General features: G+C 34.4%; 3 protein-coding genes across 5 annotated transcripts in view; 2 read left to right on the forward strand and 1 right to left on the reverse strand.

Moving 5' to 3' along the window:
* LOC125065618 (thrombospondin type-1 domain-containing protein 7A-like) overlaps positions 1-2,169 on the forward strand; it is a 76,296-nt gene extending 74,127 nt beyond the window's left edge. For both annotated transcript variants that reach the window (XM_047673343.1, XM_047673344.1), the window contains exons 25-29: positions 49-222; positions 348-502; positions 744-883; positions 1,197-1,287; positions 1,483-2,169. In XM_047673343.1, coding sequence (XP_047529299.1) covers positions 49-222; positions 348-502; positions 744-883; positions 1,197-1,287; positions 1,483-1,525 — 603 coding nt within the window. In that variant the 3' untranslated portion in view covers positions 1,526-2,169. The remainder of the gene's footprint in view (positions 1-48; positions 223-347; positions 503-743; positions 884-1,196; positions 1,288-1,482) is intronic.
* A 1,531-nt stretch (positions 2,170-3,700) lies between these two features.
* Positions 3,701-6,400, reverse strand: LOC125065929. The gene is made up of 9 exons (XM_047673788.1): positions 6,389-6,400; positions 6,078-6,218; positions 5,922-5,993; positions 5,745-5,825; positions 5,542-5,668; positions 5,043-5,229; positions 4,317-4,490; positions 3,947-4,019; positions 3,701-3,868 (listed from the first exon to the last, which is right to left on the reverse strand). Exons 1-9 carry the CDS (start codon positions 6,398-6,400, stop codon positions 3,701-3,703), a joined length of 1,035 nt encoding a protein of 344 aa, XP_047529744.1.
* Positions 6,401-7,602: 1,202 nt separating this feature from the next.
* LOC125065619 (protein shuttle craft) lies at positions 7,603-17,565 on the forward strand. 2 transcript variants are annotated; one of them, XM_047673345.1, is made up of 17 exons: positions 7,603-7,742; positions 7,848-9,269; positions 9,369-9,545; positions 9,681-9,900; positions 10,090-10,253; positions 10,703-10,907; positions 11,251-11,375; positions 11,775-11,902; positions 12,008-12,161; positions 12,518-12,714; positions 12,943-13,067; positions 13,321-13,506; positions 14,124-14,213; positions 14,337-14,535; positions 14,713-14,865; positions 15,063-15,211; positions 15,462-17,565. In XM_047673345.1, exons 2-17 carry the CDS (start codon positions 8,000-8,002, stop codon positions 15,568-15,570), a joined length of 3,651 nt encoding a protein of 1,216 aa, XP_047529301.1. In that variant the 5' UTR covers positions 7,603-7,742; positions 7,848-7,999; the 3' UTR covers positions 15,571-17,565. The 2 variants fall into 2 exon arrangements, with proteins under 2 accessions (XP_047529301.1, XP_047529302.1); XM_047673346.1 differs by having other exon boundaries at positions 8,569-9,269.
* Positions 17,566-18,814: the final 1,249 nt, after the last annotated feature.

An 18,814-nucleotide genomic window follows, 5' to 3' on the forward strand; every position in this document is an offset into this window, starting at 1 on the left:
TGCGAGATATTTGATTCATGTATATATAAATTCGAATGATGTTTTTAGACGTCATCGGGAGAGGAAGCGGAAACTGCCTGTGGGTGGGGCGTCAAATTGTCACACGCACGATGCGAGCTGACAAGCGTGACGGACGAGCCTGCATCCGACGCTTACCTGGAGCCCTGGCGCTGTGCCTCTGCGCTCCCCGGCAGGATTGTAGCACCGCCATTACACCATCAGGTAGAAGATTACACTTTTCAGGAGAACAAATATTAAAGCGCTAATATTACTCATAACAATATTCGTTTAGAATATTCTTTATTAAATAATAATTGTAACACAACATACATCTTTTGTATTAATAGGAGGATGAAGATTGTGAAGTGGAATGTGGATGTAAGGAATCCGAGTTAGGCCAGCCCGGACCTTGGGGTTCGTGGGGACCTTGTCGTGGAGGCGCCCGATCTCGCACCAGGCAACTGCTCGTACCACCGCGACGAGCTTGTAGAACTAGTTCCAGGTTACAATTTTGTTTATTCCGCTCATTATTTACTTTCTAACAAATCTTTAAGTATGAAATATCCAAGAAACGTTTCTCATAACAATTATCTGTTAATAACACCTTCAATACTTGTAAATGAGAATGTCATTCTTCCTTCATACTTCAAAGTGTTCAAAGTGCACCATAAGATGTGGACACGCCACATCTAAACAACAAATTACATTGTATATATGATACGATTGCTTATATACTCGTGCAGATACATAACAATTGAATGGGCAAACTGCACCGGAGACGCCGACGAAATCCCCGACTTGCTCGCCGTCGAACCGCACGAGGACAAGCCGCGACGCGCCTGGCTCGGCCGCGGTAGAGACGTTTACCATGACGGATATCTCGGTAACTTATACACACTTTATATCTTAAATAAACATTTTAGATTGTTGATGAATGTTGAAAATTAATTAAGATAATTATGATATAAACATTTATAAACATTAAATCAAAATTGCGTTATACCTTAGTTTGTGTTATAAATATACTCGCATAATCGTAACCTAAAACCGTAGTGGAGCAGCTTATAGGAATACGTTCCTTCCTTCCCATTATGGGAGGAAGAGAGCTTTGCCTATTAGTATGTCATTTACAGGTTGTTAATCTTGTTAACAAAGGCAGCATTACATAATATAAAATAAATATATATTTTCTGCAGAGGGAAGCACTTCTGTATTAGCAGTTGTGTGGACGGCGACAATTATCCTTAGTTTGTACGGCGCATTCATGCTGTATCGCGGAATACTCAGGTAAAGGCCCCAAATTTAACAAGATAATTGATTCTATTGAATTTAAATCTATTTTAAATTCACATTAAAAACCGAAATACAACAGCTATTGCTTTATATAATTTTGTTTTTAATATTTACGAAACGTAACCATTTATAATATTATAATATTATACGTGTAACTTTCGATATTCTTACATACTTTTTCTTGTACAGGTGCATCAGAAGCCGGCGGTTAAAGGCCATCACTAAAGTTTAAACCTGTCCTCGTGGCAAAATGGAAAAAATGGCTATTCCTTCTCGTGATTACGTGATCTCACTGATTTCAGGCTCTCAACGACAAACTTGAATAGTGTCTGTTTGTTTTTGTTACCTATTTATACATTCCACTGTTATTTTGTTTTGTTATTTATTAAGTCTTAGAATAGTTTGTTATTTTAATACTGTTTACCATTAACATTTATGATTATTCGATGTTTGACATCTGTTTATTGTTACTATAAAACATAATTTCGTTTTCCTTCTGCGAATAAATTCTCAAAATGTAACCGTATCATATCAGAAAATAGTTCTTATCAATACAATTATAATAATCGGCGTAAAGTAATTAACTCTTTTGAAATGTATCAGTGTAACAGCCAGCGATCAGTCTGTCCGCATGAGTGCTTCCATGTTTTTAAGAAGTAAATGAATATGCTAATTTAGACGATTTTTACGACTTTTCCATGCGAAATATAGCGATGGGGCTTTTCGGATTGACAATATTTCTAGCTCTAGCTACATGTGTAGCTTAGAATCTTTCTTAGCTTAGAGATGGTCAAACGTAATTCGATGTGTAGAATGACGCTACAGAATAGTGATTATGGATTATTTGTCTACTCAATCATTAAAAACAAACTTGTTCAAATTATTTTCATATAACATTTAAAATAACTATTTCATTATTTCTATTAACGAATTATATTTTGATATGACAATTCTAGTTTTAAGACAATACTTTTCTACGACTAAGAGAAAAACTTGTTTTAGTTCCAATTTATTTGTATATTTTCTTGTAACCTGAAGTACTGGCGATATTGAGATAGGCAGGGCTAAGTAGCGACCAAACAAGACGAGACACATCATATCACATATCAGTGTTAGATATAAATCGTCTTAACTGAAATAGGTTGTCATCTACAGTAGAATTATTGTCCACAGTCCATTGCATAAATTAAAATGCTTAAAATGTCATCAACTTAGGGCTTTGGCGCACAAACCTTAATATATTAATAGATTGTAAGCGCTAATATAACCCATGGTAATTTGGTCATAATCATGTATAACACTTTTCGTAGATTTTTCATATAAGCCCATGTATTGTGTCAAGTATGTATTTATGACGTGAGTGTGTTCTTCGTGCTTTCTTCTTTAGTAATATTTCGGTATTTTCAGTCTTTTCTATTAGACTTATTTATTCTTTAAATTCTTTCACCAATTACCTCATCTACGATTACATTCATTATAATATATTGAAATCTATTTACTCTGTCTTTAATGTTTTGGATTTTATCAAGAGCATTTATATTTTATGTGCGGCTACCATAATCTAAATCTCGTTCCTTCGTGACAATATAAATTAGAAAAATTCTATCAATCTTTACATCACATTGCATATTTAGTTTATTTTATCGAATATTTCCTATTCTTTCGTGAAATCTTTCATCTATACTTTCGCCTTGAAATGTATTAACCGTATTATAATTATGCCATTATATATTGATGTGAAACATGATAGTTAAGGAATCGTGTTAGACAATACAATATTTGATATTTAATAAAATTTGATTGTGTTTTATATAAATAAGTCTTTTATTTACAGCAAACCTGTTTGGGTCTAAAAGGTATGTTTGGTTTTGTACTGAGACGTTAAAAATACTGAGCAATGATAATCGTATGATAAAATAAAAATAGATTCCTTAATGCCTACATATATATTTTATTCATTTCAATATTATGAATAATAAAATTAATTTTAATTACTTAATGACTATACCCGATCTGCAGCAGTGTACGTTAACACGCATACAAACATAGCAGACTAGACTACGTGCAGATAACTGAAGATATGACATGACAGGACCGTCTTGGAAGATTCCGGCACCCTAACACACAAGAATGTGGGACTAGGCGGGTGAAGACCCCAGTATCATGTTGTATTGAGAAAATATCAAAGTCTGTCTTTGTATTGGGCTGTATCAATCCAGAATAGATAGAAAATAATATAACCAAATATATAGTCCTTTCCGGGCCCCTCCCTCGTTTGCCCTCATGGGAAAAAATCGTACTGACTTGAGAAGACCCCAAACACACTCTTAGAGAATGACGAAGCTAATAACAAATTAAAAAGAATAAATCGATCAGCATATTAATTAAACTTACTTTCATTGAGGATTTATTGTCTAGGCGTTATTTTAAGACTAGTAAGTGTGGATGACTCATATTTTAAATCGGCTAAGCCTCTATTAACTATGTCGTTGACTCTCGCTGCTCTGAGTTTTCGTCTATTTTCCATTAATTCCTTTTCAGCCACAGCCAAATTTTCAACGTTGTTTAAAAGTACCTGATCAACCAAACGTTTTAAAGTATAATTATAACTATTAAAATATAAATACAAAGAAAATCCATTTTTGTTAAGTACCTGATGTATAGAATTAACTAATTGAACTAAAGCCTCCTTAAACTGTAAAAATGCCTCTGTTGCTCTTTGGTATCTGAAACAGTTTTTTTAAATATATAAATATTTAAGCCATATATAAAAGAAAATATAATAAGCAGTGGTCACACTGGCGCTTCGTGACTCAACTTCGTGTCTTCAAAATTAATCTCACAAAAACTTTTTTTATTAAATTTTATAATAATCAATAAAAAGAAGTAATACTGTTGTTGATGTCTTGTTTTTTTGCTTATCCATATCTGACATTTTTTTGCGATCAATCTCCTTTTTCCTTTAACTTTAACAAAGATAAATTTGCAATTATTTAAATCAACATAACTTGACTAGGACATACTTATAGTCATGCATTGTGTCCGTAAAAGCATAATCCAAGGCGAGTCTGAGAGCGCGCGCGGCTCGCGGCGCTGCAGTGGCGACCAGCACACGCCGCGCACCGCGCTCTCCGCACCGAGCGTGCACGAGCAGTCTGCATGCGTCTGAACATGCGCGTGTTCGTTCCCACCCGCTTCTACGAACATTTCGTAATCAAAACTATCGGTCGAGGCTATAATAGTGTATTTTATTTCAAACTAACATTACTGTATCTGTGATGTTATCAATAAAAATATAATTTAATACTATTTTTTCATTCATTGGCGGATCCAGGATGGTTGTTAATTTCTTAAAGCGTCCTTACCAGGCAATCGTCTAACTGATCTGGGACTACTTCACATTCATAAAAACTTACCCATTCAATTAAAAATACTTTTTTTATATATTGATTGACTTCGACGATGTGAACCCTGACTTGAAGGCTGGATCCGCAATTGTTTTTATAAATACTATTTATTATTATTTATACCTTTTTTATCTTACATTAGTGTTTTTGAATTGTGACATCAACATTAATATTATACTTATAAGCTATGCATATAAGCTTTGCACACTAGCGCTAGGTTGGATACTACCAACATATCACATATTTTTCCCGCTAAACAGCAATACTGTGAGACCAACTGGAGAAAACATTTACTACCCTATTATATGATAATAAACTTATTTTAAATTAATAATTTCTTACTTGCCCACTGTTGTTAGTTTCCAAGCTGGCAATGCATCATCTAGCAACTTCAGCGCTGTGTGAGAACTTTCAGCGGCTGCTCGTAACCGAGCACTGACCGAAGCGAGTGCATCGCGAAACGCAATCGCACGCTCGCAAGCGACTTCTAACGGTATTTCTGGACGTTGGTTTTCGCTCCATAAGCAACCTTTTTTATTACATTTTAATGATATTCAAATTAACAAAAAATTATATATTTACAAGATTAAAACAAATTATAATTTCGATAATTTGGATGGATGTTTATAACTTAATGCCAGTACCTACGGCGGAATGGAACTGGATTAAATTTGGCACAAATTTAGATATAAATATAGTCTGGAATAGTGCATACTTTTATCCGTAGCACCTATAAACGCCAGAAACTACTTCTACCCTAGCCCTCATACGCGGGCGAAGGCACGATTGGTAAAATGGTAAATATATAAAAATAATAATTAAAGAATAATATAATACTTACTCAACAATTGCTGCAGTTGTGTGTACATAGTACGTATACGCAATAATTGTGCGTGCAGTGATCGTTTTTCGCTTTGCAATTCTTTTTCTCTGACCCGAAGCCAAATTAGTTCAAGCTTACGCATTTCCTAAAAATTAAAAAAAAATTAAAAATGGCTTTTTATTTTTAAACAAAAATGCACTAACTATCTTATTATTAGATACCTTTCTATTAACATTAGCGACAAAATCTTCATTTTCTGACGCTAACATTGGACGTCTGTAGAGATCTAAATTGACGAAGATCTAAAACAGACATTTTACGAGTACAATAGCAGGTTTATATCAATTTAAAAAATATAAGTCATGAAAGCAAATACGAAACTTAATACGAAAGTTTACCTGATGCATAGTCTTAGCATAACTTTCTGCATTAGCCACTGGACTAGTCATTTCTTCAAATTCTTTAATTTCCTAAAATATCGGAGTAGAACAATTATTAAATACTTACACAACATATTTAAACCCTTTCTAATATACTCATGTAAATCTATGGACCTGTTGTATGCTTTGAAGTTCTGCCGACACAACCGCAAGCCTTTGAGCTGGATGGAGTTTTTCACTACTTGCTATATCTTGGTCCAGTCTCACGAGAGCGATCAGCACAGTCTCTTTGCCAGTGTCAACTTGCCACGAACTCTGATTACCGAAAACCGTATGAGACAATTAGTGAAATTAAAATGGTTTTATCTTACCCATACTTATATTATTTTCTTGTTTTAATATTTGCCTTATTTTATACTTACTCGAGTTTTATAGTGTATGAGTTTTTATTCCTACTTCCTAGAATATCTTAAAAACATACTCACCGTATTAGGCATGGTTGTTACATCTACACGTTGAGAGCTTGCTATGCAACCCATTCCATCACAACTATTAAGAACTGTGAACTGTGTGAGAATACTGCTTACAATATACTACTATTTCTCATATTTCTAATGAAATAAAATGTGTCAAGGATACTATGAAATCGACGAATTTCAGCGCGTAAAATGAAGATAGCCGTGAACGAAGGCTAAACAATAAGGGCTGAACACAGAGTGGTACATGACGAGTCCAAAATGCAAAGAGGTTCAAATGTTTAAAAGTTTAATTTAACCCATAACATCACGGCAAGTTCGATAAAGATTTCTTTAAAAAATATTTTCGTAATTTATGTTCACTTAAACTAATTATTGGTGCGTAATTTTATATACTAAACACAATATTACAAAAACGTAAACTTAAACTAAGTGCTACATATTATATCATAGTTCTGTCCTATTCGGAGCTTGTAGCATTGATAAATGTGACATAATTAGTCCTAAGCACGAATTTTCATTGTGTATCATGCTATTTTATATGGAATAAGTACCAAATACTACACTAAAATCAATTAATAAAGTGAATTCACTGAAACAACACGAGCTGAAATTTAATTATAAGGTATTAGGCGATTCGAGTCCTTGGTCAAAAAAAATTGTAACCTTTCGTGTTTTTGGAACTTTTACTCTGTAACAACAAAACCCTCAAATGAAATAAAATATTATTTTTTATTAAATTAGTCTTATCTCTTATCCAACCATATTTATACCAATAAGCATATTTTGTCATTATATAAAAAAAGAGATTTTCTGTGAACTAAAATTACAATAAAGCCAGTTACGCTGTTCAAGCGACCGTCGGTGCATACGTCAGCCGCCTTACAGAACTAGAATGACCGTCCATTGTGTAACGACATTAGTAGTTTGTTCAGTTTTGTTAGCCTGGAGAACACTCAAACTTGACTCAAACTAAACTAAAAAACTCAAACTAAACTATGAAACACTGTAACCGGACTTGATATATGCGAAAACATATTTTACTTTAAAGATAAATCTATACTCGTTCGGTTGCAAAAATTAACAAATTAAATGTTACATATTAAATAATGTTCTTAATATCCTCATTAAATAAAATGATTCAAGAAATTACATGCGTAGATAGGAGTTGCTTAAAAATCTAATGTCAAGTATTGTCAACGTTGACTTCCCCCTCCCTGCCCCCAATTCAATAGAATCCGACTCATCTTGTCACATCGTCTTAAAGTTATTATATTTTTGATTTGCTAAATTATTTTAGTTTATTTTTTGATTTATTTATTATTGTTTGTATATAATCAAGTGCCAGTCGAACGGATAACTGGTAAGTGAAGTCCATTCATTGAATATCTTTAGAAGTGCCACATGTCGATTTAATGATTTCAAATTCAGTCTTACAATAACGTATCTCATTTAAAATTGATTTCAGAGTACAGAGAAACATTACAACGAGACCACAGGTCTCGGCCTTTGGCCAAAAACACTATAAAAACTATAAGTATTGGAAAAATCATCCAAAAAGATCTGCCATACCCAAGCTAAATTAAGATATTTCATAATTTTTTATTTTCTTTTGTAATAATGTCTCAGTGGAATAATTCTTATTCTTACAACCAGTATCAAGCACCTAATAATTGGAACAACGATTATAATAGCCAGTATCAAGCTTATTATCCAAATCCAAATAGACAATATGACCCCAGTAATCAATATGTTAGTTTTGATGAATTTTTATCTCAAATGCAAATTTCAAATCCACCTCCTACGAATCCTGCTACCTACAATAACATGCAATATCAAAACTACCCTAATGCACAATATAACAACATGCCCAGTTATCAAAATGGTACTACACCTCAAAGCTCCCAGGCAGATTATGCATATGGATCGAACACTGCCAATTTCCCTAATAATGAGGAAACTTATCAACCAAACATGCATAATCAGTACAACCAGGTGACCTCAGATAAAAATAATTATTCAAATGAAGTGGTTTTTAAATCAAAGCTAACACCAACTGCTACTGAATTTGTGCCTAAGAGTTCCAAATCAAAATCACCAAGCAGTCCTCACAATGAGCCTTCACAAGAAGCAAGCTCATCAAGTGGGGCAGTAAGTAAATCATCTAGTAATTATTCAAAACCATCTAGTTCCACAAATTGGAGAGAAAAACCACATAGTTCTCAACAAAGTGGTGCCTCATCTAGTAATGAAACAACAAGTCAAATGCAGAAATTTTCAAAATATCAAGACTCAAATAGAAATCATAAAGGGGAGTCTAAAATTCGTAATCAAGACTGTTATAATAGCCACCCTGAGTCTTTAGATCAAAACTCTATTAAAATGCATAAAGACTCGTTAAACCGTCCCAGTGAATTGAATAATCGGAACCGAAAATCCAAAAATCGTGCCACTAATAGTAATCAAATGCAAGAGACTAACTACCGTAATCAAGATTTTAATCATCAAGACTCTAACAATCATAGAATAAACAATCGTAACAGTGATTTAAACAGCTTTAATCATGAGACAAATGCCTATGATGAAGTAAGCACGCACAATGAAGGGGGCCAATTAAAATCCAACCCAAAGACTAAGAATAAAGAGTCTGATGTAGGTCGAACTTTTTACAACAGTACTATGCCTAAAGAAAGTCAAGATGTTAGGAATGGAAGAAGTGAAGGATCAAGAATTCGTAAATGGGCTGGCAGCCAACGTTTAAGAGCTACAGAACGTAATAGTACTGAAGATGAACAATATGCAAATACATATGGATATTATAGGGAAGAAAAAGTGAAAGATAGTGTGTCCAGTCCAATGCGAGGAAAAAAGGCTTTCACAAATATAGGAGGTATTTCCTGAATTATTATTATTCATTTTGAATACCTGAATAAATTATTAATTGTATAGATTATCTGTGTTCTAGATCTTCACATATTATATATTTCAGCAAATACAGAAATGACTCAGCGGGAACGTCTAAGTGAACAATTAGATAAAGGAACCCTTGAATGTCTGGTGTGTTGTGAAAGAGTGAAACAGACTGACTCTGTTTGGTATTGCAGCAACTGCTACCATGTGTTGCACCTCCGCTGTATAAGGAAGTGGGCCATGAGCAGTTTGGTTGGTAAGTTAATAATATGTATATATTTTTTATATTTGTAATGGAATAGGCGTTTGTCTTCCATCTCATCTGCTATCTTGTTATAAACTCCAGTAGAATATTTAACAATATATTATTAAATCTTCCATTATATTGCAGAAGGCAAATGGCGTTGTCCAGCATGCCAGAACACAAGTCAAGATATACCAACTGAATATAGATGTATGTGTGGGGCTGTACGTAACCCAGAATATCAGAGAGGCTCGAGTGGGGCTCACACTTGTGGCAAAGCCTGTAAGCGGCCCAGAACATGTCCACATCCTTGTACATTGCTTTGTCATCCTGGTCCTTGTCCACCATGTCAAGCCACTATTAAGAAGTAAGTTATAAGCTGTATTAATACAAATATTTATTAAAATTTTTTGTTAGTAGTATAAGTTTTTCATATAATTATAATTTTTTATATGCATAATATAAATAGGATATTCATACATGCTCACTCTATAAAACTTGAATACTTTTTTTAAATGTACTAAAAAAGTTTTTTAATGTAAATATGTAAATTCAGGGAATGCGGCTGCGGTACAGAAACACGGTCAGTACTCTGCAGCAGTAAATTGCCGCAAGTTTGCGGTCGACAATGTAGTCGTAAACTCGAGTGTGGGGTACACTCATGCACAAAAGACTGCCATGAGGGTCCCTGTGATGCATGTGAAGAAATTGTCACCCAAGGTAAATTTAATATTTCATACCGCCAAATTATTACTATTATAGGCATTTCTACATTTCTAGGCACATAAAATTAATAGAAAAACTGCTAAATAGTGAGAGATCGGCCTATTAATGCACCACTGCTGGAAAAAACTCCACTTGCCACTTAAATGGAGGTGGTGGATACATATTTAGCAAAGTAATCTGACACTCTGATCTTAGATAAATTATTCTATATTGATTGCACATGAAAAAAAACTCAATTCTATCATAATTACTTAGATAAAATATTTAATAACGAAAGGTTTCTTTAAAGATAAGCAGTACATATACATATACATAGTTTCCATACACAACAGTCATGTCTGTTGCAAAACATGTGGTCTAGTGACATATGTTAACGACCATCATAAAAACGATATAAATAAATTGGTATATTAACTCCCATCTTGTAAATATAAAAATTTCAGTGTGCCACTGCCCCGCGGCTAAGTCTCGCTCCGTGCCGTGCACGGCGGAGTCGGGCGCGTGCGCCACGTGGTCGTGCGCGGCGCCGTGCGGGCGCGTGCTGGCATGCGGCGCGCACGTGTGTCGCGCTGCGTGTCACGAAGCGCCCTGCCCCCCATGCCCGCTACGCCCCGACAACGTACCTGCCTGTCCCTGCGGCAACACCAGGTGACTGACGCTATTACTTGTCTGTTTCAAAGACTGAACAAGGCAATCATAAAAGTAATTTGAATTTAGAATCCTGCACAGAGGACACATATAAAGACGGCTAAAGTTTGTTTGTCTATAATTTTGGTCAAATCAAAGAAGATACTTTATTTTTGTTAGTTACTGTTTACACAGAAATTCTGATTATTATGTTTCATAATAATATGCTCATTGTGACATTATTGGACATGTTATAAAGTGAATTGTTTTTATTTAGATTTTTTTTTAATTACAATAGATACTTAGCACATCATACACAAAATAAATACATATACTCAAATATGCAATTGTCATGTTGTTTCAGAATAGGCAAGGATCAGCGTAAGTCTTGTACAGACCCAATACCACTTTGTGGTAATATCTGCGCCAAGCCATTACCATGTGGTCCTTCTGGAGATAAACATTTCTGCAAAGAGTGTTGTCATGAAGGTAAAGAAATAATTACTAAGTAAACTGTAAATTTAAAATTAAACTCTTAGTGCTAAAGTACTTTTACATACAAAAATGAGCATAAATTAAAAAAATGCTATATACATGTAAAACCTACTACTTCTTGTATTGTTGAATGGTATGTATATTTTTCCTTAAATTAACAAATGTTCGTATGATAGCATGATAAATATTGGTCTAGCAATTTGATAAGATTAAGTATTCGATATATTATGTATAATACATTCTAGCATTTTAGTCCAATAGTTTTTCTGATAAGTATCGTCATAATATTTAATAAGTAAATCTTCCTATTACCATTCATTTATTAAAATGTATCTGAGCATGTTGAATAATTCACTATACTGCTTAAGTAAGGTAATAATAAATACTATTCAGGTAATTGTCGCGTATGCCCCGACACCACGCTGCTGCAATGTCGCTGCGGACACTCCAGCCGCGAGGTCCCCTGCGCAGACCTGCCACAGATGCTTAACAATGTACTGTGCCAGAGAAAGTGTAATAAGGTAAAAATAATAATAATTCCAGTAATCTGTTGAACGTAGACTAGCATCAAATGTGAGCATGTGAAATAACTCAAAATCATCTCTCTTAATTGTCGGTCTGTGCAGAAGCTGTCGTGCGGCCGCCACCGCTGCCGTACGACTTGCTGCGACGCACAGTCGCACCGCTGCGCCGTGGTGTGCGCGCGTACGCTATCCTGCCAGCTGCACCGCTGCGAGGAGTTCTGCCACACCGGACACTGCGCGCCCTGTCCTAGAGTCAGTGAGTATAGTATACCAAAGCTATCTCAATCATCAATACCTACGTTGTGATTTTCACTTGATACTGCCGGATAAAATGGAAATTTTATCAATATTTGCAATAAAAATTATCTAGCATCTTTACAGAGAGATAAACATCTGTCAAGATGTGTATCTTTAGTATGAATATATTTCTTTATATAACATATTCCATACAAATTTATCTTTGAGAAAAATAACAATATATTTAATGTCCATGATACATAAAAAATAAAAATCAATTATACCTTTATGTCAATTAAACATGCCTACGATGCAATAAATACAATTTACGATGTCAAATATTGAACACTGATCTACTAATCTCAACGAACTCAGGTTTCGAGGAGCTCCGCTGCGAGTGCGGGACGGAGGTGGTGCTGCCGCCCGTGCGCTGCGGCACCAAGCCGCCCGCCTGCAGCGCGCCGTGTCGCCGCGCCCGCGCCTGCGCGCACCCGCCGCACCACTCGTGCCACTCGGGCGACTGTCCGCCCTGCGTCGTGCTCACCACCAAGATGTGCTACGGGAAGCACGAGGTGACTGAGCAAAATATATACTAATTATGTCATAAGTTTATTGGTTGTTGAATGTAAGATTCTATTCATTAATTCGATCTGGAATTTTTTTTCTTGATTAATTTATGTTTTAATACATCATATTTAATTTACACCATTGATTCAATTATTTTTAGTATCATTGTAAGTAATGTTAGATTAAGTTATATAGTGTAAACGATTGCTATAAAATATCAAATTCGTCATCAGGAACGTAAAACCATCCCATGTTCACAAGAGGAGTTTTCGTGCGGGTTGCCATGCGGCAAGCCCCTACCTTGTGGAAAACACACATGCATAAAAACGTGCCACAAGGGTCCCTGCGATACCGGAAAGTAAGATTTTTTTTTTTTTATTCAGTTTTATTATTAACTAAATTGATCTTGGTCAAAGAGCAAGGAACTTTTTTGTTTTTGCGGAAACGTTTAGGTGATCACTGTTACCACCCATTAGTAAATAAATCTCCAATAGAACGATTACAAGAGCAGGGGTTATAAAATCATAGCTTCCAGGGCGGCTCATTACCAGTGGGTATGGACAAAGGTGACCTGTGCTCGTCTTCTTTTCTAAACAAATGATATATACTAGATGCACGCAAGCGTGCACTGAGAAGCGTCCGAGTTGCGGACACCCGTGCGCCGCGGCGTGCCACTCGGGCGGCGGCGGCGCGTGTCCCAGCGGGGCGCCGTGCAAGCGCCTCGTGTGCGCCACGTGCCCGTGCGGGCGCCGCAAGGCGGAGCGTACCTGCTGCGACAACGCCAGAGACTATGCCAAGTGAGTTTATGATCATTGTTCGTGTCTGTCGCATCAAATATTTGGATAAAATTTAAAAACTAATTTTCACCAGCCTTTTACTAGAAATGTTTATAGTCTATTCCAATCGAAGAAGGAATGGAGATAAACAAACCTTCAATTTATATATTTCATACTCTATATGCTAATAGCTCAGCTATATTGTGCAGTATTAAAAGTTCTTGATTAATATTTCATTATTTATAATACAACACTATTAACGACTTCTATCAATATTAATTTTAGTTCCAAAGTTATGATAACAGATTCTGCGACGTTCAAAACGCCATCGTTTCCAAAATTCATAAGTAATATCATAGATTATTCAAGCTCTCGACCAATTATATCGCGCCAATTCAATGTTAAATATTGTTTATTTGGCTTTTGTCCTCTTGTGGTTGGAATAGACCTTAGAGGCTTATAATATATCTTCTAAGATGAGACTGAACGTAAATTGATTGCTAAGGATACAATATAGTGTTTGAAAAATATGCTACAAATACATAATATGTCATAACATTACCTCAAGGCGAAACGGTTAATGATATAAAGTATATTATTCAGTTTAATTTGATTAATATTCACATTAATTTGCTAAGGATGGTGAGCACTTTGGCAGCATCGAAGATGCAAGAAGGTGGTACCGTGGATTTAACTGAAGTACAGCGTCCAAGTGCAATGCTAAAAACGTGAGTTATATCTCTATAACAAAAAAGCCGATTTCTCTAATACTGGATACATCTGTAAGTTGGGTGTTTATTCTACATTTACAACGACAGAAAAATATATTAATTATAATATATCCCGTTCAGGCTTGAGTGCGACGAGGAATGCTTTGTGGAAGCGCGTAGTCGCCGCCTGGCGTTGGCGCTGCAGCTGCGCAACCCCGACGTGTCGGCCAAGCTCGCGCCGCGCTACAGCGAGCACGTGCGCTCCACGGCTGCACGCGAGCCCGCCTTCGCCCAGCTCGTGCACGAACGACTCACTGACCTCGTGCAACTCGCCAAGAAGGTAAACTGACGTGACCGATTTATATCGGGGTTGCAAAGTACTTGTAAATAAAAAAACCCAAATAAAGTACAAATTAATGTTATATATTATGGAAATAATCATCTTGCAAAATAATTAATATTTCCTTAGTTGGTTGATACTTTGATATTACTAAATAACAAATCGTTTCTCCTGCAGTCAAAACAGAAGACTCGCGCCCATTCATTCCCATCTATGAATAGACAGAAGCGTCAGTTCATTCACGAGCTGTGTGAACACTTTGGCTGTGAGAGTGTCGCGTATGACGCAGAGCCTAACAGAAACGTTGTTGCCACAGCTGATAAGGAAAAGGTTAATACTTTTTTTTCTTAAAACATACAAAAATGTACCTGTTACATTAGCGTTATACATAGCGTTTAATATATTAAATTTTAAATATATAGTCAGCATAACTTTTAGTTATTCTTCAAATATTTTAATCAACGATTTGTGAATTTCAAAATGATTAATCTGCAAGGTCTGATGAATTGTTTGCCCTGTAACTCCAGTCGTGGCTGCCGGCGATGAGCGTGCTGGAGGTGCTGGCTCGCGAGGCGGGCAAGCGCCGCGTGCCCGGCCCCGTGCTGCGCGCGCCCGCACACACGCCCGCCGCGCCCTCGCCGCCCTCCGCGCACGCGCACGCCTCCGCCGCCTCCAAGTAAGACTATGCATTATAGTACTTCGTAAACACGAATGTCGCTCCACATTCCTCTCCTCTGCCAAAAAATATTGTAAATAATGTTCGTCCGCTTAATACTTGAATTAAATTATCTTTTATTCTATATGTTAAATTAAAAACTGTTACTAAGTTTTCATGATCAAGGTCAAAAGGTTTTCTATAAAAAAGTTGACACTACCTAATTCCGAACCTGTGTCATTCTTTATCTCTATATAAAATAATTTGTCAGATCATCCGGCGGCTGGGCGACGCTGACCTCAACGAACGCGTGGGCGGCTCGCAGCCAGCCCAAGCAGGCGCCCAAGATAGACTACTTCGACAACCCGCCCGACAATTGAACGATTAGCTCAATTCAGGCCAGATGAGTGCTTAAGTTGCCGATGGATATTATGTGAAATATATGATATTTCTCAATTATTTTTATGCAATTAATAGAAATGAAAAATATGTACATAATTAAACTATTTGGTCAATTTCAAATGTCGTTTTTTATGTATAAAGTATGAGCAAAAAGAAAAAATAAAGTCCGTTCCAGTCCGAGCGGCCAAAGAAAATTACCCTTGTGCGCTCATTATTTGACTTTCATTGGCCAAATACTTACGGTTGTCTTACATGCCGGATTGGTATCGCTTATCGCGTCGTTTATAGCGTCGCGCATTGACCAATGGGTTCGGGTATTTTTCCTTTTGCGACCTTTTACCGACCCGTGGAATGGACTATAGTTTAATTATGATACATAGGTATTTCCATAACAAAAAAAAACTGTGGCTAATATTTTTTTGTATATTTTAATATAAAATACTTAAAAATAAAACTTTAGATTTTTTTAAATTAAATTAATAGGAATTTCAATTACAAATTAAACATTTGTAGGGTGACTAAATGTTTGAATTTAACTAATTATTGGCATAACTATGGAGGCACTCGTCTGCGTCTACTTTTTTATAAGAAACTTACAAGTGATCTCTGCATCATAGAAAATTAATAATAAAAAAAAGTAGAAATGGAAGATATATAAATAACATAAAATAGTACAGTAACTATAGAACACTTCTGTTATATTAACTGTTCAACGAATATCACCATAGACAAATATAAATGCTGCCTTATATGTTATAATGAATTTTCAAACATTATTTATATTATATTTAATGTTATACAAAGCGAGAACTTTGTTTGAGATCACAAGTAAGAATTAGTAGAGTCAATTTTATATATTATTCATATTATAATAAAATATACATGCATAGGATATGTGTGGGCTATGTGTTATTTGATGATTAATGGAAATCACTTATATATAAGAAAATATTAGGTAAACTTCACTTTCAAGCATATAAAGGACTTTTCGTTTCTTATCTAAAATATGTTATATGTCATTCCTAGTTTTTTTAATTTATATAATTGGCCTAATTTAGATTATTTTTTACCTTTTTTTCTATTTTAGGAATTTCCCTTTAAAATTCAATTAAACTTTTTTGCTAAATTATAAACTAATGTCATGTCAATGTTTAACACAAATGCTAGTTCAAATAAATAAATCTTATGTGTTCAGCACAAATAGAGTTAATATTGTACGGATATTAGATAATAAATATAATCGTTTTATAAAATAATAGAATAAGAAAGCTTAGCACTTCATAAAAGTGTTTGATGTAATAGATTTAAAAAAAATGGTTTTTAATTTTATTGTTTCACTTTCGCTGCGCAATTATGATGATTCTCTCATTCTATTATGAAAAAATAGTTCATTATAAAAAAAAAACCAAATAAATAAAATGGTACGTATTTAGAGGGCAATCATATTTTTTGAAAATTAATTTTAAATCCACTTCGTGTAACTGTTTCGTCTGAAGTTTTGATAAATTCGCACTGATATCAATATAGGTTCTAGGTTGATTTTATATTATGTATTTTTTTCTAAATGGTTCTTTGAATATATTTATTGTGTATTCTTAAATAATAATAATATTTCTGGGCCTTTAGTATTTAAATATTGAATCAGACGAAAATATTTCTCTTAAGTTTATAAGTCTTCATAACTCATGAATCATTTGATTATTATACTTGACGATTTTAAGTTATATGTTAAACAAAATGGCGCTATTCAGATTTCAATATAATTATTATTATTTTTAAATAGCACGGCCAATTGTTCGGATTTAATGTTCGTGAAATTGTTTATTTTCCTTTTCAAGTGTAGTTACCTAAAAAATATATGGGATAGGTTTTCTTATGATATAATGTAATCTTAGATAGTATTCTACAATCTGTGTATTTGGAGCATAAATTATCTGTTGTACAGGCAATGTGTAATAAAATGTTACATATTTGTTAGTTTTTTTTTTCTGTTTAACCCTATATTTATAAATAAAGATTCACGTTTTATTATATATGTTAAAATTATATCGAGTAACAAATTTATGCGTTGGGTAGTCAAATCAAATAAAATGTTTTATTCAAGTAAACTTACTATTAATTTTGCCGTACTAACATTTTTAATTTTGTTACATGGTACATTGATTATATTTTTATTGAAGCGCGACGCAAAAATTAATCGAGCCACTGGCGTCATCACACGTTTTTATGGTTTATTGAATATTCGCCAATATCCATACAACTTTTATTATGCAAACATTTCATATTTTGTAAATAAAACAAAGCATATATTTTATAAATCTTTTATATCCTGCAGTAAAATTTCGATGTACCGGACAAGTTGTAATATTGGATTAACACAGTTCTTAAGACGATGACACTTACAAACACTCTCTTTAGAAGATTTATCTCTTATAAATTGTTGTGATCTTTTACTATAAGATTTGTTGCTGTGTTTCTTATAGCCCGTAAGCTTTGAGGTACTGCGTAAAGGCTCACTGGTACCACGATATTTCACTTCATTTAAAAAGGTTTCTAAAGAGTTCTTACAACAATTATAACGCTCGCAATCAGAATGATTTTTTTTGTTATAGTTCCGCAACCTTTTGCTTTGTTGTTTTCTATTCGCTAAGTGCTGCTGAAAAATGAATATTAATGTATGAAATGGTGGATTAATCAGTTTTTTTTTTTCACTTTAAATTGGATGACAATAATTGTTAAAATAATTTGAAATGTTTGAAAATGAGTTTTCGTCGACAATTTCATACTATTCAAATGTCTGGCGTAGACAAGTAGAAGAAGTAGGTAGTAGTTTAGTAAAGGATATTTTGAAATTGGAATGCAGATAATATTATTATGTAATAAAAAATTGGAAACAAATATTATATTTCACGAAACGTGCTTTATAATTTTTCGTAAGAAATTAATATTACGTAATGTATTATTTCTTTATTTCGAAATCCTTATATAAAGAGATAATTAAATTCTGCGATTAGCGTTCATTCTATACACAAATTATTGATCAATAAAATTTAAAAGTAGAATATACTCAAGCAGTCTCTTATAGGTGGAAACTTAAGACACATTAACGGGTATGTGAGGTACTAGAGTATTACTTCACTTGATATATCGCTCGATCGATCGACAAATATTTTAGTTTAGAATATATCACACCACAGAAAATGTTCTAATATAAATATTTTA

Source organism: Vanessa atalanta, chromosome 8 (assembly GCF_905147765.1).
Source record: "Vanessa atalanta chromosome 8, ilVanAtal1.2, whole genome shotgun sequence".
Taxonomy (NCBI): Eukaryota; Metazoa; Arthropoda; class Insecta; order Lepidoptera; family Nymphalidae; genus Vanessa; species Vanessa atalanta.

Bases quoted from the DNA above. Each gene is read 5' to 3' on its own strand.
- LOC125065619 (XM_047673345.1), top strand. From the start codon at position 8,000: ATGTCTCAGTGGAATAATTCTTATTCTTACAACCAGTATCAAGCACCT. The intron at 9,546-9,680 runs GTAAGTTAATAA...ATTATATTGCAG, and splicing joins GGCCATGAGCAGTTTGGTTG to AAGGCAAATGGCGTTGTCCA. The intron at 10,908-11,250 runs GTGACTGACGCT...ATGTTGTTTCAG, and splicing joins TGTCCCTGCGGCAACACCAG to AATAGGCAAGGATCAGCGTA.
- LOC125065929 (XM_047673788.1), bottom strand. The intron at 5,994-6,077 runs GTCCATAGATTT...CCGATATTTTAG, and splicing joins AACTTCAAAGCATACAACAG to GAAATTAAAGAATTTGAAGA. The intron at 4,491-5,042 runs GTAAGAAATTAT...AAATGTTCGTAG, and splicing joins AAACTAACAACAGTGGGCAA to AAGCGGGTGGGAACGAACAC.